This window comes from Glycine soja, chromosome 8, assembly GCF_004193775.1.
Source record: "Glycine soja cultivar W05 chromosome 8, ASM419377v2, whole genome shotgun sequence".
NCBI lineage: Eukaryota > Viridiplantae > Streptophyta > Magnoliopsida > Fabales > Fabaceae > Glycine > Glycine soja.
In genome coordinates, this window is record NC_041009.1 from 39,930,250 (window position 1) to 39,955,796 (window position 25,547).

Consider the following 25,547-nt stretch of genomic DNA (forward strand, 5'->3'; position numbering starts at 1 on the left):
TTAATTATATAATAATATAAGTATTTTTCTACTTTTAAATACTACTAGATAACAATAATAAGAATAATAAAATTTGCATTAAATTTAACCGTATTAATGGATGCGTTAAAATAGTATTTGTTGTACATCGTAGTTATCCCGAAACTTTGCTTTGTTGCATCATTGGGAAGTGCAAGTCTTCCATTTATTGAATTTCAATTCAACAATATCACAACAACAACAACATGCGAAACCAATGTTGTTTGCGTGACGTCAATGGCCAATCTTTCATTCTTGAAAACAATACCGTACCCTATCACATCTACCACCTACCCTTTTTCTTTCCATTTCTCTCTCTCTCTATTTTCTTTCCCTCTCTGAACTAATCAACTCTACAAATTAAAATTAAAATTCTTATTGAGAAGGTTACTAATTATAATTAATTAAATTTTTATTATCTCTTTCAATGCCAGCAACAGCAACGGATGAGTAATTTGCTTATCTCAGATGGTTACAGATGAAGGAGTTTGACCACTTTACGTCTTTACCATTTATTTATTGTAAATAAATACACAGCTTAGATTATTAGAGACTGAAATAACAAAAGGCAATGGATCTCAGAGAGGGTCAAACTCAACCAATCTTGGATCCTAACCAACCATCTCATGTGTATCATCTGGCTTTGGATATTGGAGGTAGGTTTCTGCTTTTCACTTTTCACTTTTTGTTATTGTTTTCATTGTTGTTGGTTTGGTGATTTTAATGTAAATTTGACATCTTTGCGTTGTGAAATTTTGTGAGATGTACATGTTTTGGTGAAAAGTTTCAATCTTGATTGGCTGGCTGATAGTGATGCATATGGCATTGTTTTTGGTTTGTTATGTATTTGTCTATGGTTGTTTCTTGAACCCCTTTGGTTTCTCATCATATGCATGGAAGGATACATGTGTTTCGAGTAGTTTGGTTTGGTGTTTTGCTTGGTAATCCAGCTTGCTGTTCAAATTCAATTGCATAGAGTTAAAGTTTCTGAAGCCTGAATTCTGGTTGCACCTGAATTAGTACTTTGAGCATTGGGAATGAATGAGAATGATTCTGGTTCTTCATAACAATGTGAAATTTCTGGAGGGATCATTGTTATGCAGTTGCATAGATATAGATATCTTTGGTTGGCTTAACTTGTTTGTTGAGAATGGGGTGGACTCTGGAACTTGTTTACTTTTGATAAAAAGTGGATATCTTTTTTATTTAATTCTGCGAGTTCAAATCATGTCAGAGCTCTGGAGATCATGTTCTCCATGCTAGAGCTTTTGGAAATTTGCTTAATTGGGGGATTGCTAATCTGCATTGTAGCACCGTTCACTGCTATTACATCAGTCTATACTATAGGTTATTAAATTGACAGTAAAGGTTCTAAAATTTGAGTATTGTTTTGATTGTGGGAATCATACACTTCTTAAACTGAAATACCGATGTGTCAAGCATGATTATTGTTGTCTCAAACATTTTCTAATATCGAACAAAAGTAATTCATGCTTATCTCTAATCAGTGAATCATCTTATTCCTTTTTCTTTGCTTGGACCACATTTTGGCAATTATCTCCAGTGATGAAACTGGGCACTGAAAGTGTTCCGTCTGAAAACTTCAAAATTTTACTTTGCCTCCCTGAAGCAATTGGTTGGGCCAACGTCTATAATCCTGCTGAAAATATCTGTTCTTCTGATGGGTGTGCCTGTTCAGGTTAGGTGGGTGAATTGAAAGAAAATGCTTCAGGCTTAATATATGGTTTAAAATTACCTATTAAACTCAAAGGAAACTCCTGTTGGGCAATGATGCTGTATGGTGAATATTGGACAGGGATACGCCAAAAAGAAAATAAAATAAGTTTAGTGGAGATGAAATTGCTGAAGTGGATGAGTGAATATGAGAAAAGACAACATAATAAACGAACGTAACCTGGGAAATTAGTATAGCAATTGAGACAATGACAGAAACATGCACAAGGTGGTTTGGTCATGTTAGAAGAAAAATGATTGTTACTTTGTTGAGAAAAGTGTATAAAATGGAAGATGGTTTGATCAAAAGGGGTTGAGAAGAGCTTTCATAACCTAGGTTTTGAATAGCAGTCATGTTTGTGGGTGTGTGATTTGATACAATTCTATATATTGCAGAAATTGTGGATAAATGTTACTGATGCAGCTGCAATTGCGCTTGCAAAACGTTTTTATTTATTTATTTATTTAAATCATGGTGAAAATATCAGGAGAAATCAAATCATTAAAGAAGATGGTAATTTTGTTTATTGAGAATTTTTGGTTCTTGATAAAGCCAAATTGAATTGATTAATCTCTATGTAGCCAAAGGTTTGGTTGTAGTGTATGTCCTGTTGTTTTTGGTTCAAAATTGCAGGTTTGTTTTATTAATTTTCATATTATTTGTTCAACTTTGCATGTTTGCTTCTCATATTTTTCTGGGTTGATTGTAAAAATTGAAACCTTCAACTGGATTTGATATTTCTTATATTTTTTATTGCTATTAGCTTATGGGAAATGCTAACCGAAGTCCTAAGGAAATTGATTAAGGAAACAAATACCGAAAGTATTTATTGAAAAACAAAGCAATTATTGTATAAAAAATACAAAAGTCATTCATTCAATGATGCTTTTAAAGTAATTGAAAGCATGTAATACGGTATATTTAATGTTTCTTAACCAGAACCCTTTTGAGCACCGGTTAGCTAGACCTTGAATTTACATAGCATAATTATTAAGCAGAGCAAACTGTCTGCCTGCATTTAAATGGGTGCTGAATTATATGAGTTTTGGTTTGTTGGTATTTTGCTTGGAAGTTCGGCACTTTGTCCTGGTGTGTCGTGTATGCGTTAAATTTCTCAAGTTGATTGATTGCATGTCATGTCATTGGCTTTGGAATATCTTTTAATTTTGGTATCATTTTTCTTTAACTAACAGGTATATTAAGAATGCATATACATTGAATCTTGATAACAACATTGCATTTTTTAGAAAATATGAATTGATGATTGGTACCTTGCTGTCCAACTATCAATATCATTAATGATATTGTCAAACTTCTGCCCGGTTTTGGTGAATTGTGAAGAGAAATTCTGCTTCCACATCAGCTTGCTCTGGCCTAAAATAGTATTGTCCACCTGTTGACAGGATCTCTCGCCAAGTTAGTATACTTCACAAAAGATGATGATCATTTGGTTGATGGCGAGGAAGGGATATCTCATAGAAAGGCTTTGGAGAAATCCGACAGCAGTAAGCAATATCCTGTTCTTAATGGGAAGCTCAATTTTAAGAAGTTTGAAACAAGCAGGATAAATGATTGCATAGAGTTTATCAAGTCCATGAAACTTCATATTGGAGGTGCGTACATAATGGTATTCCTTTATATTTGCAAATCTTGATCTTGATACTGTGTCACAGAGTAACTGAATTTTCCAAGGCATGCAACCATGTTCATGGTTAGCACTTAGCAGCATTTGTTTCTTTTGGAGACTTGATTACCTTGCGTGCTGAACTGAACTTGACAAACCATTTTGGCTCCTACAATCATCGTTGTATTGATCCCTTATTTGTTTAGATTCCCGAGCTGACTGATTAGAATCTCTCATCCATCTTTTTTCTAAATTCTTTTATGCCTTCCTCATTTTTAAATTTTGCTTTACTTGTTCTATATATAGTTGGTCATAGAAGTCTCAAGTACTTGTTAGTGAAACAGTTGTTCTATATATTTGTTATCCTTTGAGGCTTGGACCTTGAAAACTGAGCTTGATCTTAGTTTGATAATTAGGTGGCAAATAAACTACACAGAATCCAAAGCCAAAACTAATGGATATCCTTTAAAACATATATACTATATGATTCTTACTAAAATAATCCCTAGAAACATATATACTCATCTTATGTTTCATCATGATATCCAATCCATTTTTGAGGTCATTCTGAAATTTTTGCATCTGATAATGAATTCAGGTAGTCAGCCACAAGAAAATCCTGGAAGTCAGCCAATAGCTATTAAGGTAATCAAACTAAAATGTTTAAGCATGTCATATTATGAATATTTTGTTCCTATTGTTGTCTTTGAGTGTACACTACAGATAGATGTTTTGAGAAAAATCTATAGATTGTAAGTTACAAACCAATTCAAGCTTGCCTCTGCCTTGATTTGAAACAGTTTCTATTCCTTGTCTTCTGTTTTGCCATGGTTGGAAGACATGTAATTCCTAGAATCTGATTTAAAATTCAAAGAATATTAATAGTTCCCAAAGGTAACAGACGCTCATGCACATGTTCAAGCTTTCATAGATATTTCGAATGAAAAATATTCGATTTTCAATTTGATACAAAATAATGTTTACATAGACTTAAGGTACTTTGATTTAAGTCATGTATTTAATGATAAACTATTTGTGAGAAGGCCACAGGTGGTGGTGCATACAAATATCCAGACCTTTTCAAGGAAAGACTAGGAATCATTCTTGACAAGGAAGATGAAATGGATTGTCTTGTTGCAGGAGCAAATTTTCTTCTTGAGGTAGGATCCTAAAACACATTCTAAATTTTCCATTTTGTTGGTACAAAACAAACATCCTCTCATTTTTAAATTTCAAATTAAAATTATTATGAGATTCAGATTCATTTTTCCTCCATTCATTCAACAAATAGTCTCTGATGTAAAACATTAGCATATGTGTTGAACTGTGAAGCTTTGATAGTACATACATAATGGTTAGGGACTTAGGGTGTTGTAAGCTTTGAGGACTGTTGTACCCAAATCATATTGAGTATATTTTTCTCTCAAGTTAAATTTATCTTTTTCTTCTTGATACTGCTGGCATATGAGAAGCCTTAAGGCATGTGGCATTTCCATATACTTTTCACTATCAGGTAATTGTAAGGAATTGTTTCAGGAATTCCATTTGTTGTCCTTTTGATTTGTGGAGGGGCTTTGCTCAAACACTGTTCCTTCAGTTTGCTGTAAACTACTTGTTAAGTCTTCATTATTAATAATACCCCTTGAGAATTTCTTCAAAGAAGATCTCATCTGTGTCTTGATATACTTTTAATAGGTGGTCCACCAGGAAGCATTTACCTACATGGGTGATCAAAAGCAATTTGTACAGATTGACCCGAATGATCTGTATCCCTATCTTCTTGTTAATATTGGGTCTGGTGTTGGCATGATTAAGGTAGTTATCAAAGTTGCATTACTTGCAATATTTTTCCAATTTCCAAATATGTTCCCTTTTCTAAGCACTTCAAATAATATTTTAATATTTTCATATAGGTGGAAGGAGAGGGAAAATTTGAGCGAGTTAGTGGAACAAGTATAGGCGGAGGCACTTTCTGGGGTTTAGGAAAGCTTTTAACCAAGTGCAAGAGGTGGGGGCTTTTTTTTCCTGGGACCAATGCACTATTGAATATTGATTTATATAGCATAAGATTACCATTAGTGTATTTTCTGATTCAGTTTTGATGAGCTGCTGGAATTAAGTTATCGGGGGAACAATAGAGCGGTAGATATGCTTGTTGGAGATATTTATGGTGGAATGGACTATTCTAAGGTATGACTGGTGAAAGTTTATGTTCCTTTTCCTGTTTAAAATTATAAGACAGTCTTTCTCTGTGTTACCATTTGATGGTTCTTCGAAATTTGAATAGCTTTTGTAAAAGTGATTGTTCAAATGGAGAATAATGTTATCTAGTTATTCTAATGATTTTTTGCTGGAATATATCATATATGTTTCTTTTATTGATAACAGATAGGTCTTTCATCCACTGCAATAGCCTCTAGTTTTGGAAAGGCAATTTCTGATAATAAGGAGCGTGGAGACTACAAACCTGAAGATATTGCTCGATCTCTTCTAAGAATGATCTCAAATAATATTGGACAGGTCAGTTGTGTACTGTAGATTTGCAGTTAATGAACACTACTGTTCACTACATGATAATATTAACTAAAGTATATGTGTGTGTGTGTGTGTATAATACATCCAGTGCTTCATGGCAAAACTCCAAGCCTGCAATTTGTCTGCATTTTCTGCAATGATTTTCAATGTACTCTTTCTATCTTTATAATAGTTGGTTAGTGTAGGATATTTTATGCTTACCCTGGTCTTTTTTCCTGTATTCTCTATGCTGGCATTTTTTTCCAAAAAAAAAAGTGATTAGTGGAGCAATCTAGCTGCATCTCGTTGATAGGTAGGGTAAGTATGCCAATACTTAAATCAGTTAAGAAATCCTCCTCATGTACATATACAAGTATTAAGTAGTAAGTAATTTTCATGTCAGCTAAACTGTAAATGCTTCTTCACTGGCTGATGTTTTGTTTTAAAAACATATTTTACATTGATTTATACGGAAGGAGAGGATGGTTAGATATTAGAATTTGGAGTCTTATTGGTATGGGCTTGTGCACTTGACCTATATTAGTAGTATAAATAGGTGTCCCCTTGTATTATAACACAATTTGCAATAATCCCTTTGCATTCAATGAACTACCCTAATATCTGCATAATGCTAATTTTCAATAAATGTGAATATAGTGGAATACTCATTTTATAGAAAGTTATTCATGAATGTAACATTGTTTTTGATTTTCACCACTGTCAACGGATCTTAACACATGCTCCCTCCTGTCTTAAATATAAGAAAAAAAATACATTTTTCTTGGTCTCAAATATAAGAAAATTTCAACTAACTTTATTTTATTTAATGCTACTATCTCTAAAATACCCTTCATTTAATTGACGTGCTAGTTTCAATGACTCTTTCTTATTCTTGCTACCAAGTTCCAATGAAGGATAAATTGAGGCTTTTTAATTGAAATTAATACAATTAGATGTGATTAACTAACTTTCTTAGTTAGCGTGACATGTTATTTTTTTTCTTATATTTGAGACCGGAGGGAGTACATGCCTGTTTGTATTAGTTGTGCTTTTGTTTTCATTGCTCCCAATCTTAAAAATAAGGTCATGATAGTATTTATCTTGTCATAAATAGTGAAATGTATTTGGGATCATTTTGTTTCTGTTGTTTGCTTTCAGATCTCTTACTTGAATGCCCTTCGCTTTGGGCTGAAGAGGATTTTTTTTGGTGGATTTTTTATTCGGAGGCATCCTTTTACTATGGACACATTATCTGTTGCTGTTAATTTCTGGTAAGTGAGAAGGATGTTCCTCCACTATACTGCCAATTTGGTGCTTCATAACTAACCATGATCTACGTTGAGGGACATGGACTTATTATTACTATTAGAATTTATTGCCGCTGTCTTAGTCTAAATTCCATCTCTTAAAACATTCATAGTAGTTTTGAGTGCTGCTGCACCAAAGAAATACTAGTCATAAACTTTATATTCAGAATGATCAAAAGAAAAATGATTTCTCGCTTTGAGGAGTGCTAACAACACAGTTTCTAACACAATCTTTCAAACACACACTTTATCATTGGTTAAAATTTGTTGAAAATTAAAAATCAAGAAACTCATTAAATAATGAGTGGGATCCAGCAAAATTAGTGATTTCCAATAATAAGGAGTTTGTTCAAAAGAGTGTGTTCCTAACATTTCTCTTTCACCATTTAATCTTGAAACATACGCATTTTCTATTTTGTTCCATCAATAAAAGTAAGTGTTTATTTGTGTTAGCATAATTTTCTGCACCCTCAACGGGATGCTTAACTTGCATAATGACATATCCTGATTTCTTAGGGATGGCAGGGGAGGGTGTGAGGGAGTGTAGGTTTTCATTTGCATGATGCTATAACTATTTTTAAAGTTAGCTATAATGCATAGTAGGTTTGATAAGACTTTTGAGCCTACTTGCTTCTGGCATAATTATAAAAAAAAAAGTATTTAATCTGCTATTTATTTGTTTCAGGTCTAAAGGTGAGGCTAAGGCAATGTTTTTGCGGCATGAAGGGTTTCTAGGAGGTGTAGGCGCTTTCATGAGTTCTGACAAACATGGCCTCAAGGAATTATTGGCCAATCAAGTGGTGCAAAGAAGTCCCAGCAAGTTATCCTTTGCCGTGGATAAAACATTGCATGGTTCACCAGATGGAGAGTTTAATGGAGATGAAAGTATAGAGTGCAGTGTATATGCAGCTTAGATGAAGCAATTTTTCGTTGCTTTCATGACTTGTAGTTGTAACTTCTATAGTTTTGATTCTGTATAATGGTTGGAAGTAAGAATTATAACTAGTGATTATTGGCTTTAGAATTAAAGCAAAAGGGAAAATTAGAGCGACTACTCAAGTGATTGTTATTGTTTCACAGTTTCACCCAATGAATTGTGTTGTATAACAACTAATGATTTGTATGAATACATAAGGTGCAGCCATGTTACTCATTTAGTGAGATATTTTATTTTTTTTTTTTGTCTTTTAGAGTGTGTTTGGATGAGAGAATTTAAAATTATGAGAAATTTTAAATTTTAAGAATTTCAAATATTTCAATTGAAATTTTTTTATTTTTAAAATTTTATGTTTGCATAAAAGAAATTAAAATTATGAGAGTGAAAAAAATGAATACAAAGAGAAGATATTGTTTGTGTGTTTTCAAAGAGAATAATATTGATGCGGCATATGAAATTGGAGGGGAACTAGGACACGACAACAACATTCAGTCAATAGCTCCTCCGCTGCGTGATGAGTGACGACGGCTGGTCTCCTGACTCGCGGATACAGTTCTACGTGTCCCCTTACACCCGTACTCGATCGATCTTGGATGATGCTTTTCGAATAAGAGGATCATCGACTTGAGGGAAGAGTCGCGAGTTTGAAAACATGATTTTGGAAACTTTCATGTGGATTCTAAGCATTTAATAATTCACTCAGAATTGACAAATAGAGAAATTATATTTGTGGTGCTCCGAAATCTAAAATCAGGCATCTCATAGTTATAAACCAATGTTTTTAAAATTGGATGATGAAGAGATTAGTTCAAGGTTCAATGGTAGTTGAAATTAAAAAATTAGGATAAAAAATCATAAATGATTAAATGATATGTTACATAAGAAAAACTAGTAATAGTTGAAAAAATAATTGATACTTAATGTAAATATTAAGAATATATTTTTATTTATCTTAAAAATGTTTTAGATTAAATAATAAAATAAAATAAAACAAAAAAATTAAAAATTAAAAAGACCGGTTCAATCCCGGTTCTCTATATTGATTCAACATCATTTTTATGCCGATTTGATCGATTATTCACTGGTTTTGAGATGCTCTGAATTTTTAGAATCTTCGGACCGGTCACTTGACCGATTCCCAATTCAACTGATTTTAAAAATCATGGTTATAACAATTCAATAATCCCTTGACAACTTCATATTCAAATGAATTAAGTAATCTAAAATCAAGAAGCACCCTTCCCCACCTTCAAAATAAAAACAAGGAAAAAAATGAAAAGAACTGCAATGTTTCCCTCTTGCTATGCTATTGGATACATCAACTCATCCGACTGAAATGTCATGCAATGAGCTGGAATTAGTGACTTTAACATTGTGTAATGCATACATTAGAATCCTTTAAACTGGACTACATGTAACAATCTAGATAGATTGCTGAAAAAATAAAACAAACATAGGAATATCACTTGGTCAGCAGTCTTCTATGACTATGCTTTGCATTTTCTCTACGCAATTTCCATCTTTCTTTAATGTCACTTGTGTTAGAAACCAGGTCCACATTTTCACCAGGTTTTCCCTGAAGCTCCTCTGCCTTAGACTTTTCAGCCTCATATCCTCCTCTGATTCTAGCAGTTTCTGCAAGCATATCATTTATAAGCATCTCAGTCGTCCGGGCGGTAATTCCCCTCAAATACCATGATAGGGGAGGGGGAGGGACAATGGATGGCTGAAGTGTTTGTTTCAGGCTAACTTTAGATCCAATTCTTCCTTTGCCTCTTGCACATGCATAATAGTCTTCCTTTGTCACTGGCTTAAAGGGATGGCACATTGCTTCGTCAACAAATAAAGGCTCTACTCTCCAGCAGCCCTCAAATTTTTTCATGAATCCAGCCTTGGTTTGCTTGAACTTCATCTGACACAATTATATAGCAGTATGTAAGACATAAGTCCTTAGTTGAATGAAAAGCAGGAGCTTGTCAGAGTTGATGCACATATGACATATTACCCTCTAATGTCACTGCTTACCAATCTTTATGTCTACAAAGGATATATGATAAAAATTCCAGTTTTTTTTTTCTTCCAATTTTAGATAATTGAATACTATTTGTGAGTAACATAAGATAATAAAAATTCAATTGCTCGCATCTCAGATAGAAGGGAGCAAGAGACCAAAATGCTATCAGGGTGGTACATTTTCAGAAACCCCAAGGAGTGCCTTCTACCTAAAGTTCAACTTTCAACTGATTCAACCCAAGAACAAGTGAAGTAACTAAATAAATATATAAAATGTGCATTTAAAGAAGAGAGTCTTGGAATGGAGATAGTATGTATAACTATGGTGAGTTTCTGTTTGCCTTGAATAAATTATGTGCATCAAATATGGAATCCATTAATTATCTAAAAGAGGTATAGATCCTTACAGAATGGTCTTTTCTGTTTTGATCTACCAAAACATTGATTGATATAGTCCCAGACCACCAAAGAAATTTCCAAATGGCTGCTTGGTCAAGATCAACCACTTGCCTATGACCCTCATCAACCAATACTTTTCTGGATACCACTTCCTGACAAAGAAAGAAATCACCAAGTTGAGTTGCAGAAAACTGAGAGACTACGAAAATAATGTAGCAGACAAATATGCAAGCTAGAAGTTCAATAAAAAAAAGGTTTAATTCTAATTAGGTCCCTATAGTTACAAAAACTTTCCCTTTTAGTCCCTATACTTAAAACATCACCTTTTTATTCCTACACATACCATTTCTAATCCCTTTTAGTCCCTGAGGACTAAAAGGGATTAAATTAAAATGATGTGTAGGGACTAAGGAATTAAAAGAAGTATGTGTAGTGTAGGGACTAAAAGAGGATGTTTAAGTATAGCCGTACAGGGACTAAAAGGGATTTTTTCGTAACTATAGAGATCAAATGAGTAACTAAACCTAAAACAAATCTAGGCTAAGAAGAAACAGAATGCATCAATGTTTTTTGAAGTACTATTTTTGAGGAAGGTTGTAACCAAACACACTGAGAGCAGAATTATGGATGATTAAAGTCACCTACTTTGATATTTTTGAAAACTCTCCTATTGTCAGGATCTATCACTATATTATATACTGCATCAGGGGGTAGGCCAACATCAACTTCTACATCAAGGTTGCAAAGAGAACCTTTGGGAGCAGTGACCTGCACACAAAAACATTACATTACACATTTACAGTTGCACATAAACAGATATAGATATTTATTTCCTTAATGATTTCAATTCTTTAGGTTCTGAAAGTTTGATAGACTGAACCACTGAACTTTTACATCCACTCGGATTTAGCTGGCCTAAATGTGTTACACATTGCCTTGTTTGGTCGAGCAGTTTATCTGACATACATTAGAATTCTCCACTAGATGTCATCCACAAACAAAGCATCCATCTTAAAGGCGAATAGAAGTTAACTAATAAAGCAATTTAAAATCTGAATAGAATTGAATAAAACTTGCTAGATACTCAATTTCTAAAATTTTAGAAGTATCAAAACAAAGTTTAGATCAACAGTTTAGGAATACATCTCTAAGGCAAGGTAGTCTACCTACAGTCTGAAGCTAGTAAAATCGATTTAGAAACCAATATTTTTAAAAGAAAAATCAAACTTTCCCATTTAACTGCTTCTCACCTTTATTAGTGGAGGCTTGTCAACCCAAGATGGATTTTCTCTCCATGCTTGCAGTTGCTCATTTAGTTCAGCTTCAGAGTAACTGAAAGACTTATCCCCTTTTCTTTGGACAGAACTCATCAAACTCATTCCATCCTGTTTTGCTAATCTACTAAGTCGTGACTGTAGTCAGAAAAATAGTTTGTTAAGTTCAAACCAGGTTCCTAATAAAATTTTAAGCCACAGATAAGTGACTGACCTTAACAACACTTTGGAGCTGCACAAAAAACTTGGATATTGCAGGATCTAGTCCCCTTGGGAACCCATTTTTCTCATTCTTCCCGACTTTTAAGCCGAACTTTGCCACCTCTGAGTCACCCATCATAAGAACCTGGAATTTTCTAAAACAGTTAAGACAATTCATATTATACATTCAAAACTATTATTTTCTTAAAGGCAATTCGCAATCTCTTCAGACATTCAAGCTTCTACCACTATGTTCCCAACTTGATGGAGGTTAAGGAAAATTACAGAATCTATCTCTGGACCAGTAATAAGTTGATTCAGGAGTTTTAAATGCAAATAAACAAAAAAAAATGTTCCTGTAACAAAAGGTGAAAATTTTCCTTGTGAACCACAAATTGGTTCTCAACAAGTGATCAGCATCAGAATTACAGAATCCAAATTGAAAAAAACTAATAAATTACAGAATCTAGATAGATGTTATCAACAAGACAAAAACTTGATAACGAAAAGACAAATTGCTACAAGCAAACTAAGCAGCATCAATGCACCATACATCAAGTTCTGCAGAAAACTCAAGACAGTGAATTGAAGTCAACCCAAATTTAGAACAAGCATGATCCATCAGAAAACACAATGGAAAGGCAAGACAAAACAAAATCAGAGCAAAGAAATAATGATCAGTGAAATAATAAATTGAAAAATGCAAACTTTGCAGAGGAGAGATTAAAAATGAACTGATTGAACTCACAGGGTAAAAACTATGATCACCCCACGGAATATTCCTTTAAGCCAAAGCCCAGATCTTAGCTTGGAACGTGGAATGGAATGGATAGTGCTTTGCTTTGTTTTTTATTTTTTGCTTTTTTATGAAAAGAGTATGGCATGGACGATGGAGAAAGAGGATAAGAGAACACGTGCACCTCATGTTCAACTTTGGTAGTTGACCCATCAAACAGAAGTTCAAATTTCAAAGTACGTACATTTGAATTTTGACCAAAGCAAGCAATATATTTTTTTTTCCTCTAAATTATAGTTTTTATCTCTTTTAATTTTTATCCGGGACTGTCTTTCTTTTTACTTTTATTTCTCACATTTATAAAAAAAATTAATTTTCATTTAACTGTCAGATTTTTATACACTATTTTTTTAATTTTTACTTTTTAATTAATTAAATTATTTCTTAATGTACCTTAAATACAAATATTAGATCTATATTAGATCTAAATTTCAATTGGATTAAAATAAAAGAAATATATGTTTGAAGAATTGAGGATTGACCAAAATTATAAACTTTTTTAAAATATGAAAAAAAATATAAGACAACCAAAATCGTGAATTATAAATTAAAAGGGATCAAAATTGTAATTTAGTCTATTTTTTATACATTTTTAATAATAAAATAATTTTATAAAAATTTTATTAAAAAAATTATGAATTTTACTTTGTTTATTTTTTATATTTTTAAAATAATTCTCTCAAAACATAACTCTGTTCGATATTTTTTTAGTAGTTTTATATTTTTGTATACGTTACCAATCAAAAATATTTTTTAAAGATTTAGTTAGGCGAACGAATCAAGCTAATATGGTAGCCAAAAGGAATAGTTTGTTATTTCAGATAAGTAATAGATGTGAACGTTGGAAAAGATAATTCCACCAATTATTTTGAAAATTCAGTCATAAGAAGCTCCTTTCTTATTTTCCATCCCATGTAAAGAATCAAAAGCCAACAAACAGAGCATTGTCTCGAGCAAAAGCACTCCAGACCTCATCAGCAGTATAAGGTAGAGTTTCCTTCAGTTTACTAACCATATTCTTTATGATTATTTTCATCTAAACATTACAAATACTTATTGGCCTAAGATCTTTTGGAAGCACTTTTTTTTTTTTGCCTTAAATGAGTGTTGTGAATGTGTGATTTGAAGAAGTGAGATACAAATCAACATTAAGCACCCGTTAATAAAATCCTCTCCTATAAATTACCTTTGGTAAAATAAAAAGGCAGGAAAACCATCCAAACCCAGAGCGTTCATTCTTCAAGGGACTCATTTGTTTTGATATTATCTCTGTAAAAGGTCTACTAAAATGTTTACAATGACCAGAGGTAAGTCTTCAGTACTTGGTAGGACCTAAGAGAACATGTTTAGATTTCCAGAAGCACTTCTAGAAAGAAAAAAAATAAAAAATTCTCCATAAACTGAAATTAGTTTTTTTTTTTTTATCAAAACAGATCCTTAGATGGGAACATGTTCTAAAATGATTAGAAAAATATCTAAGCAAATTGTCTTCCATTTCTTCTTCTCTGTACATCATAATCTAGTACCACCCTCACCATGCAACAGCTTGATAATATTGTTCTTAATAATACAGAGCTCATGAATCAAAGTTCTAGGAACTGCTCTGCTCACTGCAGCTTTTGTTGTTCAAAGAAAAAGCCATCCGTGGCATTGAAAAGCCTTTGATTGTTTCTTCAAATGAGTGAGGGTTCATAGATATGAACAATATCACAATTTAGGCTACTGTCTCCATCGTAAACTTTGTAGTAAAGCCATATATATCCCTTAATGCGTTTATATGATATCGTTGAAACAATAAAGCTGTTAAAGCAGCAACGCTTTATTGAAGGTTTTAATTCATTGGAAGCAAAATCCAAGATTAGAAAAGGAAATTTAAAAGACAAGCAGGGATATAGACACGATTTTTGCCCAGTAAGTAGTAATTCATAAGTACACAAGAAGAAATAAGAGTAAACCATTATACCATATATATTAAAGACCATAATTAACATCAAAATACCTCATCCAAATATTCAGATTATTCTGCACAACTCACAAAACATACTAGGAAGGGCGTTCACAATACCTCATCCAAATATTCAGATTATTCTGCACAACTCATAAAACATACTAGGAAGGGCGTTCACAATACTTCATCCAAATATTCAGATTATTCATCACCAAAACCCTTGACAAGCAGCTTTTAGGCTTTTTTGCAGACTTCTCCATCACAAACCCATTCATCTTTGGACTTTTCTTCCTTGGCATCATCTTTGCTTCCTTCTTTGTCCTCCTTTTCCAATGCACATTTTGGATGGAGATCAAAGTCACAATCTCCACAGTAGTAGGACCATATATGTCCCTCTTCATTGCAAGCATCACAGTAATACACCCTGCGGCGCGTCAACACAAGCTCATGCTCATGTAATTCATGCTTCAGCTTCTCCGGCCACCCCTTTGCAGTCTCTTCTTGTTCTGTCTCTATTTCTTTTATTCTCTCCTCGGTGAAAGGATATGCATCTGCTCCATAGAGTGAAACCAGATCTCGAGCTTTTGTTGTCAATGTCTGACCACTTGATGCAATGGCCACAAGCATGGGGATGCCAGATACCCTGAATTTGCGACTCAGGAATTTCTTCCTCGAGTCCCCAAAGGGAAGTGCCAACCATGGCATTCCCGCAAAGAATTCATCAAAGGAGGTTTGATCTCTGTCACTTGAGATGAAAACAACTTCTAATGCATTGCCCTTTTCCTTAATCTTATTATATGCATCAATAAGTTTTGGAAGGAATGCACGGCATGGAGGACACCAGTGAGCTGAGAAGTAGAGGAGGACAACCTTCCCCTTCAATTCTGACACTGGAATCTGAAATGGGAATAAGTACTAACTTGTTAATATCACAGCAAAGAGGGAGAAGGAAAGGATGATAAAATGCTATAAATGAAGAAGGGAAATGGGAAATGCACTTGAACATTCTGTTTTAAAAAGTTTTACCTTCACCCCATCTTTCCCAATGACAAAATCTTGATCGTCAGACACCAAAATTGACTCAAGGGTTTGAGCTGCCTCTTTGGCCTTCAGTATTTCATCAAGCTCAGCAAACTTTTCAGGGGTGAATGGGTATGCAGCAACCCCATGATCCTCAATTGCCTCAGCAACATTAGAATGAAGAGTTTTCCCATCTGGTCCAATAATAACCAAAGTGGGGAGGGTTGAAAGCTCGAAGTACCGAGCTAGCTTCCCACAGATTTTGTCCTTGAAAGGCAAGGATAACCAAGGCACACTTTCTAATAGTTCCTTGAATGACTCTTCATCATCATCTAGGGGTATCAGCACAACCTCAAAGTTCTCCCCCTGGGCCTTCAGCTTCTCATAAACCTCCACAAGCTTTGGGGTAAAGTCACTGCATGATCCGAATGACTTCACGCAGAAATACAGACCAACTGTCTTGCCCTCAAGCTCAGAGACAAGTGTCTGTTGGTACATGGAAAGAAGTCAAATTTGGAAATGAACAAATATGTTGAGCTAAACAACCAAGCATTAACAAGAGGAAACTGCAATCTCATACAAACAAAGAGAAGTTACTAGCTTACTTTCTTTCCATCAGATGATATTACGAAGTCCCGAGATGGAGAGACCAAGAGAGATCTCACGGACTGGTTCCTCCTAGCTTCCTCTTCTTGATCTCTCAACTCTTGGATCCTTGCTGATGTAAACGGGTATCCTTCAACACCGTATTCGCGTATAACATCAACTCCATCTTCAGTGACAACATTGCCAGCTTCATCAAGTAATGCAAGATGGGGAATCCCCCTCACATGAAACAATTCATCAAGGCGGCTGCGTGTGTCTGAATCAGAAAATGGGATTGCAAGCCATGGCATCTTGGAAAAGTAACCGTTAAAGGACTCATCATCTTCATCAGCCGTAATGAAAACGATCTGGAAGTCACCTTTTTTTGCAACCTCATTGTACACATCCACCAAAGTTGGCGTAAATGTTTGACATGGACCACACCAGGATGCCGAAAAATACAAACCAAGTTTCTTACCCTTCAAGCTGTCAATTTTAACCTGTGAATTCCAAAATATAACAAATGAAACCACAATTTTCCACCAGTACAAGTACATATATGATTCTTATTCATTCAATTAAGCTACCACTTCAAAAAATTGACATGAGCTGCAATATTGAATAAAACAACCATGGGTAAAAGCTAACACTCTTAGTTCATTGGAATGACCTCCAATTTAAACAAAATGGAATGACCATTCCTTTTATCATATTTCCTATGATCAGAAATGTCATGACCTTGTTCCATTCAAATTAGTCCTCAATTTTTTTTAATCAAATTAGCCCAGTCCCCATACCCTCCCAACAGGTAGAGAATTCAATTCAATTTAACCCGAATCACATTTTTGTTTGAATTCATATTAAAATTGTCATAAAATTTATCATAGCAATTAAAATTTTCACATCAACAAAAACAACACATGCAGAGTCAACATCAGATACCCAAATAAAGTCACTACAAAAACTGTTACCCAAGTCACCGATCAAAATCTCATATCAAATCCATGAAAGATCCATTACCCTCTAACAGAATCTAGTTGAACTTGAGACAAAATGGGTTCCCCAAAACAAAACATAAATAAAAGCAGAAACAATTAAAAGAAAGCAGAGAAAAATGAGGGACCCCTTATGGCTTATGTTACCCATCAAAATCTCATATCAAATCCATGAAAGATCCATTACCCTCTATCACCACCACCACCACCAAAAAAACATAAAAGGCAACAAATAACAACCATGGATGATCGAAAAACAGAATCTAGTGAAAATTTAGACAAAATGGGTTCCCCAAAACAAAGCAGAAACAACAAGTAAACAAAGAAAACGAGGAGGGACCCCGTAATACTGTCACTGTCAGACATAACTGGCTTTCACGAGAAAACATAAAAGGTAAAATCTTGAACAAGAGTTTGGTAAGTGGTGGTACCTGATCGCCGTGTTTCGAAGAAGAAAGTCCCTTTGAGGAGAAGAGAGGAGGGACACAACATCGTGGGTGACATCTGCAGAATCCGCCATCTTAAGTCACTGTTAACGTTAACTAAGCACAGAGTCACAGAATGAGAACAAAACAGAACAGAAAATGCGTGGAAAACAACAGCACTAGCAAGGAATATTTATAAGGGATAGGTCAGACAAAAAAAATATAAATAAATGATGAAACAATTGTAAACTTTCTCGAACTTTCTTTCTTGGGCACTAAGAAAATCATTCCCTATTGCTACGTAATAGTAAACAAGATTCTTCGTGATTGACCGACATACGAAAAAAAATACGCATAGTTAAAAAATACATGTTTTTTACACTCGTGATTGACCGACATAAGAAAAAAAATAGGTGGTTCCCATAGTCTCAACCAATAAAGAGCCAAATAACACGTAGTTCTCTCTTAATTTAAAATATCGGTTTCAAATTTCCAAAAATAAAAATAGTTTTTGACATGACAGTTTTTTTTTGACAGATTTGAGATGAAAATGTTATTCCATCGCAAATTGATATCTACAATAAATTTATTAACTTTCATGCTTGTTTCGTCTCATAATCTATAATTATAATAATGAAGTTCACTATTGGAGTAAGTTTTTTCACGTGTCATCATCTCAACCCTTCTAATAATTCTCACCAATTTGAAAAAAGCTTCCACTTTTAACTTTACATTCTCATATAAAAGCACTTCAAATCATACAGAAATTTTAAATTTTGAATTTCAAAATTTTTTTTCTTTCATTTTATTCTCTTCTCCGGTCAAAAAAATACCTCAAAACCTTCCTCTGATCACCAGCTCTGATGAGATTTTTAGCCTGACTAGGCCGTGATTAGAAAAAATGAACCAGTTAAAACGATTCTCATCTTTCGTTATACATTTCTCCCAAAAACAATTCAAGAAAAATCACACGTTGGCCAAACCCGCTGTCAGCCACGATGAGAAGAATAATTTTGTTCTTTCCTTTTTCCTTTCACTTCAAAAAATCCCTCAAATCCTCCACCTTTGTGTTGGCAATTCCTCCATAATTAAGGTTGGTTCACATTTAAGTAAACATGCAAATTCAAATACATAGGAAATTGAGGAACACATTTTAAGGCATACATAGGAAGTTGTGGAGCACTTTCCAAGGGCTTGGAATTGGTTTCTTTGAATTTAAGACTAACATATTTCACTTAGGAAAGTGAAGATTGGAGTTACAAGAAGTCATGCCCTTCTCCTATAAATAAGGAGGCTTGTAAAGAGTTGAAACATTCAATCTCATCCCATCCAAAGAGATGCAAAGCAAGAGTGATAGTGAGAAAGAGAGTTCTAGTTTCCATCACACTTGGTGAGAGTTGAGAGAAATTGTAAATCATCCTTGTTGGCTAAGGTTTAGAAATATTCTCTTGTATTAAGAGAGTCATTGTAATTCTACTTTTTAATAGTGAAGATATTTATTGATTTGGTCCCGTGGTTTTTATCTTTCACTTTGAAAGGATTTTCCACGTTAAAAATTCTTTGTGTCATTCTTCTACTCTCTATTCTTATTTTTTTTGTTCATTTCCGCTAAGTGTCTATTTTGAGTCTACAGAGAGGGAAATAGAGCTAGTGTTTCCCAATAGTGGTATCAGAGCTTGCTTGATTTGGGGGGAGCTATTATCCTGTGTGATTCAAGATGGAGGGAGCTATCACTCATGATGGAGATATTTTCAAGCTAATTGCAAAAAGTTACTCCTATTGGAAGTCAATGATGGAAAATCATCTGTACTGCAAGGATTTGCACGAGTCAATCACCCATAAGAATAAGATGAAAGGGAAGAAAGACAACGAATGGGAGCTCCTTAATCGGAAGGTTGTAGCTATGATTTGTAAGTATATTGACTAAAGCTTGTTCGAGCATGTATCAACTTATACAAATGTGTATGAGTTATGGACAAAGCTTAAATCTTTGATTCAAAAGAAGACATCGAGGAATGAAGCTCATCTTGTCAGACGCTTAGTCAAGCTGGAGTATATGGACGGTTATAACATGATTGAATATCTAAACACCTTCAAAGGTATTGTTAATAAATTGAAGAAGATATATATGAATATAGATGATGAATTACAAACTTTTTTACTCCTTAGTTCTTTTCCTGAGAGTTGGGACACACTGGTTGTCACTCTCAGCAACTCTGCACCAAATGGAAAGCTTATCATGGATAATGTCACAAATAGTTTGCTAAATGAAGAGTCCAAATGAAAGGAGAGAGGATTGAGTAGTCATTTCATAGCAAAAGTTGTTGAAAATAGAGGAACGAACGAGCACCACGGTAAAGGAGGCCATGAGAAATCGCGAGAAAGATCCAAGTCTCATCCCAAAGGCTTGAGTTGCTACTACTGCAGAAAGTTAGACCATAAGAAGTCTGAGTGCAAATTCTTGAAGAGAGATCAAAAGGCTGGAACTGTCCATGCTAATCAAATTGACTCAATGAAAAAGACTAAGGTGAAACCACTATTGCCGTGGCATCAGATGATGAGAATGTTTTTCTTATCAATAATGAAAATTATTTAAATATTGCATCTAATGATTGTATATGGATAATCGACTCTAGAGCATCCTTCCATGTTACTCCTCATAGAGGTTTTTTCTCATCATATCAAAAAAGGGATTTCGGTATGGTGAAGATGGGCAACCATATCACAAGCAAGATTGTTGGCATAGGGGAGGTGACTCTAATGACTGAAAATGGAAGCAAGCTTGTGCTAAAGGAAGTAAGACATGTGTTTGAGATGCGTTTAAACCTTACCTCAACATGAAAGCTAGATGAAGATGGGATGATAAACCAGTTCGATACAGATAGATGGAAGCTTAGTAGAGGAAGCATGGTTGTTGCTTAAGGTAAGAAGGAAGGCTCATTATACATCATGCAGGGAAAGATATGCAAAGGGAAGACAAATGTTGCTCAAGATGCAACCAAAGAATTGTGGCACAAGATATTGGGTCACTTGAGTGAGAAAGGTTTGAAGTTTCTAGCAAATGATCACTTTCCAAACATAAAGAGGCAACCACTTGAATCCTTGAAGATTGTCTTGCAGGTAAATAATGCAGAGTGTCTTTCCAAAGATTGAATGAACTAGAAGGAGAAAGCAAATCCTTGATCTTGTCCACTTAGATATTTGCTCAATGTCTAAAAAGTCCCTTGGTGGTGCCCAATACCTTGTTACCTTCTTTAATGATTACTCCAAAAAGTTGTGGGTGGATCCGTTGAAGACAAAAGATCAAGTTCTTCAAACTTTCAAGGAGTTTCATGCCTTAGTAGAACGGGAAACTGGAAGAAAGCTAAAATGCTTGAGATCAGACAATGATGGAGAATACATAAGCCCATTCGAGGCATACTGCAAGGCTCATGGGATACGACACAATAAGGTGCCTCCTAAAACTCCTCAGTTGAATGGATTAGCTGAAATGATGAATAGAACAATTGTAGAGAAAGTCAAATGTATGATTTCACTTTCAAAACTCCCCAAGACATTCTGGGGAAAGGCAGTGAAGACTGCAATTGATTTGACCAATTTGTCTTCTTCAAGACCTTTAAATGGAGAGATACTAGAAGAAGTTTGGTCTGGAAAGAAAGCCTCCTATAGTCACTTGAAAGTCATCAGGTGTAAGACTTTTATCCACATTCCAAAAGATAAATGAACAAAGCTTTATGCTAAGGGGAAGGAGTATATACCTTGGTTCGCCAAGAGATGAACTTGGATTTAGACTATGGGATCTTATAAACAAGAAGACTGTTCGATGTAGATATGTGGTGTTCTTCAAAGATCAGACAATACATGATATCCAATGATTTGAGAAGTCAAAGCCCATAGTGAGAAACTCAAGGGGAGAGACTCTTCTAAAAGAGGCAGAACCCACTCAGATGATAGAAGCCAATTAGATGGAGCAACCTCCTCAGATAGAATAGCCTGACCAGATGGAGCAGAGTCAGACGGAGCATCCTACTCAGACGATGGAAGAATCAACAATGGAGACTATCCAAACGGAAGATGAATCTCAAGTGAGGCGATCAACAAGAGTCAGACAACCATTAAAGAGGTATTTCTGATGAATATGTCAATCTCACTAATGATGGGGAACCTCAAAGTTTCCAGGAAGCCATTGAGATAGATGATAAGGAAAAATGAATACAAGCCATGAAAAAAGAAATTCAGTCCTTGATTGAAAATCAAGCATATGATCTAGTGGACACAAGGAAGGAATGCATTAAGAAATGAGTGGGTGTTCACACTCAAGAATGAAGAGAACAACCCAAACCCAAGGTACAAAGCTTGCATTGTGCTGAAAGGATGTAACCAGAAGAAAGGCATAGATTTTGAAGAAATTTTCTCACCGGTGGTGAAGACTTGGAGGTTGATTAGTAATTCTTAGTTTAGAGCAATTCTCGGTCTAGCTGCAAAACAAGACTTGGAGGTTGAGCAGCTTGATGTCAAAACACCATTCTTACATGGAGACTTAGAGGAAGAAATTTATATGGAGCAACCAAAAAGATTTTGTAGAACTAGGGAAAGAACACTTAGTGTGCCGCCTGAAGAAAATTTGGGATCTGACAAATTAGTCCAATGAAAACTTACTTATATTTTGATCCAATCTATTCAGCAATCATGGGACAAAATTGTCAGCGCTTTACACCTTTAGGAGTAAAAATAATTATTTATTCTTTTTTTGTGGTTTGATACTTGACTGTGTTTTATTATGTATTATGTACTTATTTTCTGTGTTCATTTTCATATTTAAAGCATTCAATCAGAATCATGAACAATCATTGCTCACAAGAAGCATTCAATCACACCTTCATTGCAGGTTAGGTTCTTGCTATTTTCTATTACTTTCTTTTTATATAAAATTAATTAGTTTTACCTTATTTTTTATTATCCACAAATGAAGTACTTAAAATTAATTTTAATCATTTATGAATTAACCTAATATTAAGATTAATTCCTTTTAAAAAAAGATGAAGATTAATTGTTTTCACAAAAATAATTTTCACTTGATATATATAAATCTTGTAATGAATATTAAAATTATTACCTATAATTTAAATATAAGTCTTTTTAATGTAGGCATGACACATATTTTAACGCTGTATTTAATTCAACATATTAATAATAACTTATATTTTAGCACACCTTTTAAATATTTTTTTTAAAAAAAATTACCTAAGAAGTTAAAAAAACATGTGAATTCCCTTTTCTATTTATTCTCCTATATTTTTTCTTCTTTTTATATAATCCTATAATTTTCCGTACAAAAAACATATATTGTAAATAATATATAAAAATATATATGAAAAAATTACTCATTTAATCATTGTATATTCATAAATTTATTTCCTTCTGTCCTTATTATAAAACACAAATTAGAAGGAATTGATGAACTTTTTTATAAGATATTTTACAATTTTTATGAAATATTTTTTTTCATTAGTTGCCTTATTAAATGCTCTTTTAAACTTTAATATTTTCATATCTCTTGTAACAAGTTAATGATTATTAATAAGTACAACATTGGTAATTAGTAATATTTTTTAAAATAATAATAATAAAATAAACAGAGTTGATTATTTTTATTGATTTGTGTGATTAATATCGAAAGTGTCTTAAGGATAGGATAAAATGTATTTTAGTTCCTACACTTACAAGTCGTCCCTTGTAGCATTCTATAATAACTTTTGAATTTCTTTTAGTTTCAATCGTTACATAATGATAAAGAATTAAAGAGAATATAAAGGAATTGATAGAATGAAATATGGTAAGATCTCGCACTGGATTATAGGTTCGAATGTCCTCTTATTTCCTTTAAGTGAGGTAAATGTAAGTATTTATATAAATATTTTTTGAATTTAAAAGTTTTCTCTGCTTTAGATTGGAGCATCATTTTCTTATCCTAAATTTTCATTTATCGAAGTCAACAACTAAAAAGTAAAAATTTAATAAAGCAAGAGCCAAGTAAATAAAAAAGTGTTTATATAAAGATTAAAAAGGATAATTTTTAAGTGTAAAGAATAAAAATTCATATGACCAAAATAAGTAATTTTCTCAAAATGTATTATCAATACGACTTTTGTTTTTTTTTTTAATTACAAAAATTGATGTTTTTAGAAACACAATTCATAGTTTGGAAACAAAAGGAATATTTCCTTGTTTGGATGGAGAAATTTTAAAATTCTGAGAAATTTTAAATTATAAGAATTTCAAATACTTCAATTGAAATTCTTTTATTTTCAAAATTTTGTGTTTGAATAAAAAAATTAAAATTATGAGGATAAAAAAAAATGAATGAAAAAAAGAGAACATATGGTTGATGTACTAGTTATACATGTTTTTCTATATTCACATCCAATCAATATTTTAGGAGCTCTGACTATGTTCCTTGAAGAAGAGAATTTTAATTTGAAGGAAATTGAAATTTTTTTAAAATTTCAAAATTTTAAATTCTTCATAAAAATCATTCAAACAATGAATTCTAAATTACAAAAATTCAAATTCTTTGATAAATTAGTTTTTTCAGTTAAAATTCTCTATCCAAACACGTGAATTGTTTTTAACTACACTCGTGATAAATTTTTTTTAACAATGCCAATTTTTGTAAAAAAAAAAGTCTATCAATACATTGCCACCGCGAGCTACGTACGTCATAACGCAACGTCAGTATCATCAGTGGGAAAGCATTGGTCGGTCGAAGAAGTAAGTATCCTTGGACAACAATCATCCGAAGAAATTAATACTTCTTCCGTCCAAATTCTTTTAAAAAATAATTATTGTATTAAATTTATCAATTATTATATTATGATTTCAAAATTATCTATTTTTTTTCTATTCATTTACTTATTTTTTTATTAATGTTTGAAGAAAAAATAATTAAAATATACTTATTAAAAATAAGAATGGACAGAGGGAGTAGTAAGCAACACGTCATTGCCTCGTTGGTAATTACGACGAAAACACTAATTGAAAAGTGTGGAAACAACATGCAAAGACTTCATTCGTCAACGCAACTTATCTTTAGAACACGCACTTGACAAGGAATGTACGACAAAATTTCTCTTGTTCTTTCCATCCCCATGTCTTAACTCTCATGGGAATAACTTCGCGAACAAGAATAGTGCTTTTCCTTTTCGATTTTGATCAATCTAGATAATCTATAATTTTATATACTAAAATATTGAAAGAAAGGCCATGTGAAAGGATGTACACATGTCACAATTAGAAATCTAGAAACTACTTGTTGCTATATTATACACGTGCCGTGCAAGGCTTTCAATAAAACTATTGATTTGGCTATGAAAAAAAAAAGATTCAATTCATTCTACTAAAAAAATTAATAATTAATATTTATCAATAAAAAAATCACAATTACTATATTTAATTCATAGTTTAGTGTGAGTTGATTCCATTGAAATAGCAAGTTCTTGCACTAGAGAATTTTCTAAGTTCCAAAAAAAAAAAACAAGATTAGATTTCTTTTACTAATATGGTAATGCCTCTCTCTTTCTCTTAATCTCAACCATTGGATTTATTTACGATAATTGATTTTTCTTTCTCCAAATATTCATCTTGATCTTGATGACTCGCTTATCCCTTTTCATTTTTCAGCATTAGATTTAGATCAATGATGCAACGATCATATTACATCATCGTCTAAAACTTGTTAAACACATTGTTACTTTAA

The 25,547-nt window shown here is 33.3% G+C and overlaps 2 protein-coding genes and 1 pseudogene across 3 annotated transcripts; 1 reads left to right on the top strand and 2 right to left on the bottom strand.

Moving 5' to 3' along the window:
- Window positions 1-240: 240 nt before the first annotated feature.
- Window positions 241-8,355, top strand: LOC114423144 (pantothenate kinase 1-like). The gene is made up of 10 exons (XM_028389775.1): window positions 241-674; window positions 3,157-3,366; window positions 3,976-4,022; window positions 4,421-4,537; window positions 5,073-5,192; window positions 5,291-5,385; window positions 5,474-5,567; window positions 5,766-5,897; window positions 7,050-7,162; window positions 7,884-8,355. The coding sequence occupies exons 1-10, from the start codon at window positions 590-592 to the stop codon at window positions 8,110-8,112; spliced, it is 1,242 nt and encodes a 413-aa protein (XP_028245576.1). The 5' UTR covers window positions 241-589; the 3' UTR covers window positions 8,113-8,355.
- A 1,053-nt stretch (window positions 8,356-9,408) lies between these two features.
- Window positions 9,409-12,942, bottom strand: LOC114423145. The gene is made up of 6 exons (XM_028389776.1): window positions 12,771-12,942; window positions 12,036-12,167; window positions 11,798-11,959; window positions 11,193-11,315; window positions 10,556-10,699; window positions 9,409-10,047 (listed from the first exon to the last, which is right to left on the bottom strand). The coding sequence occupies exons 2-6, from the start codon at window positions 12,159-12,161 to the stop codon at window positions 9,598-9,600; spliced, it is 1,005 nt and encodes a 334-aa protein (XP_028245577.1). The 5' UTR covers window positions 12,162-12,167; window positions 12,771-12,942; the 3' UTR covers window positions 9,409-9,597.
- A 1,820-nt stretch (window positions 12,943-14,762) lies between these two features.
- On the bottom strand, window positions 14,763-17,968 carry LOC114423146 (annotated as a pseudogene). Its single transcript, XR_003668799.1, has 4 exons — window positions 17,798-17,968; window positions 16,392-16,871; window positions 15,793-16,272; window positions 14,763-15,663 (listed from the first exon to the last, which is right to left on the bottom strand). The product of XR_003668799.1 is annotated as a probable nucleoredoxin 1 (transcript).
- Window positions 17,969-25,547: the final 7,579 nt, after the last annotated feature.

Coding starts and splice junctions, on each gene's coding strand:
- LOC114423144 (XM_028389775.1), top strand. CDS start 590: ATGGATCTCAGAGAGGGTCAAACTCAACCAATCTTGGATCCTAACCAA. Junction 675..3,156: donor TCTGGCTTTGGATATTGGAG/GTAGGTTTCTGC, acceptor ACCTGTTGACAG/GATCTCTCGCCAAGTTAGTA. Junction 5,568..5,765: donor GTGGAATGGACTATTCTAAG/GTATGACTGGTG, acceptor TATTGATAACAG/ATAGGTCTTTCATCCACTGC.
- LOC114423145 (XM_028389776.1), bottom strand. CDS start 12,161: ATGATGGGTGACTCAGAGGTGGCAAAGTTCGGCTTAAAAGTCGGGAAG. Junction 11,960..12,035: donor AGCTCCAAAGTGTTGTTAAG/GTCAGTCACTTA, acceptor TTCTGACTACAG/TCACGACTTAGTAGATTAGC. Junction 11,316..11,797: donor ACAAGCCTCCACTAATAAAG/GTGAGAAGCAGT, acceptor TTTTGTGTGCAG/GTCACTGCTCCCAAAGGTTC.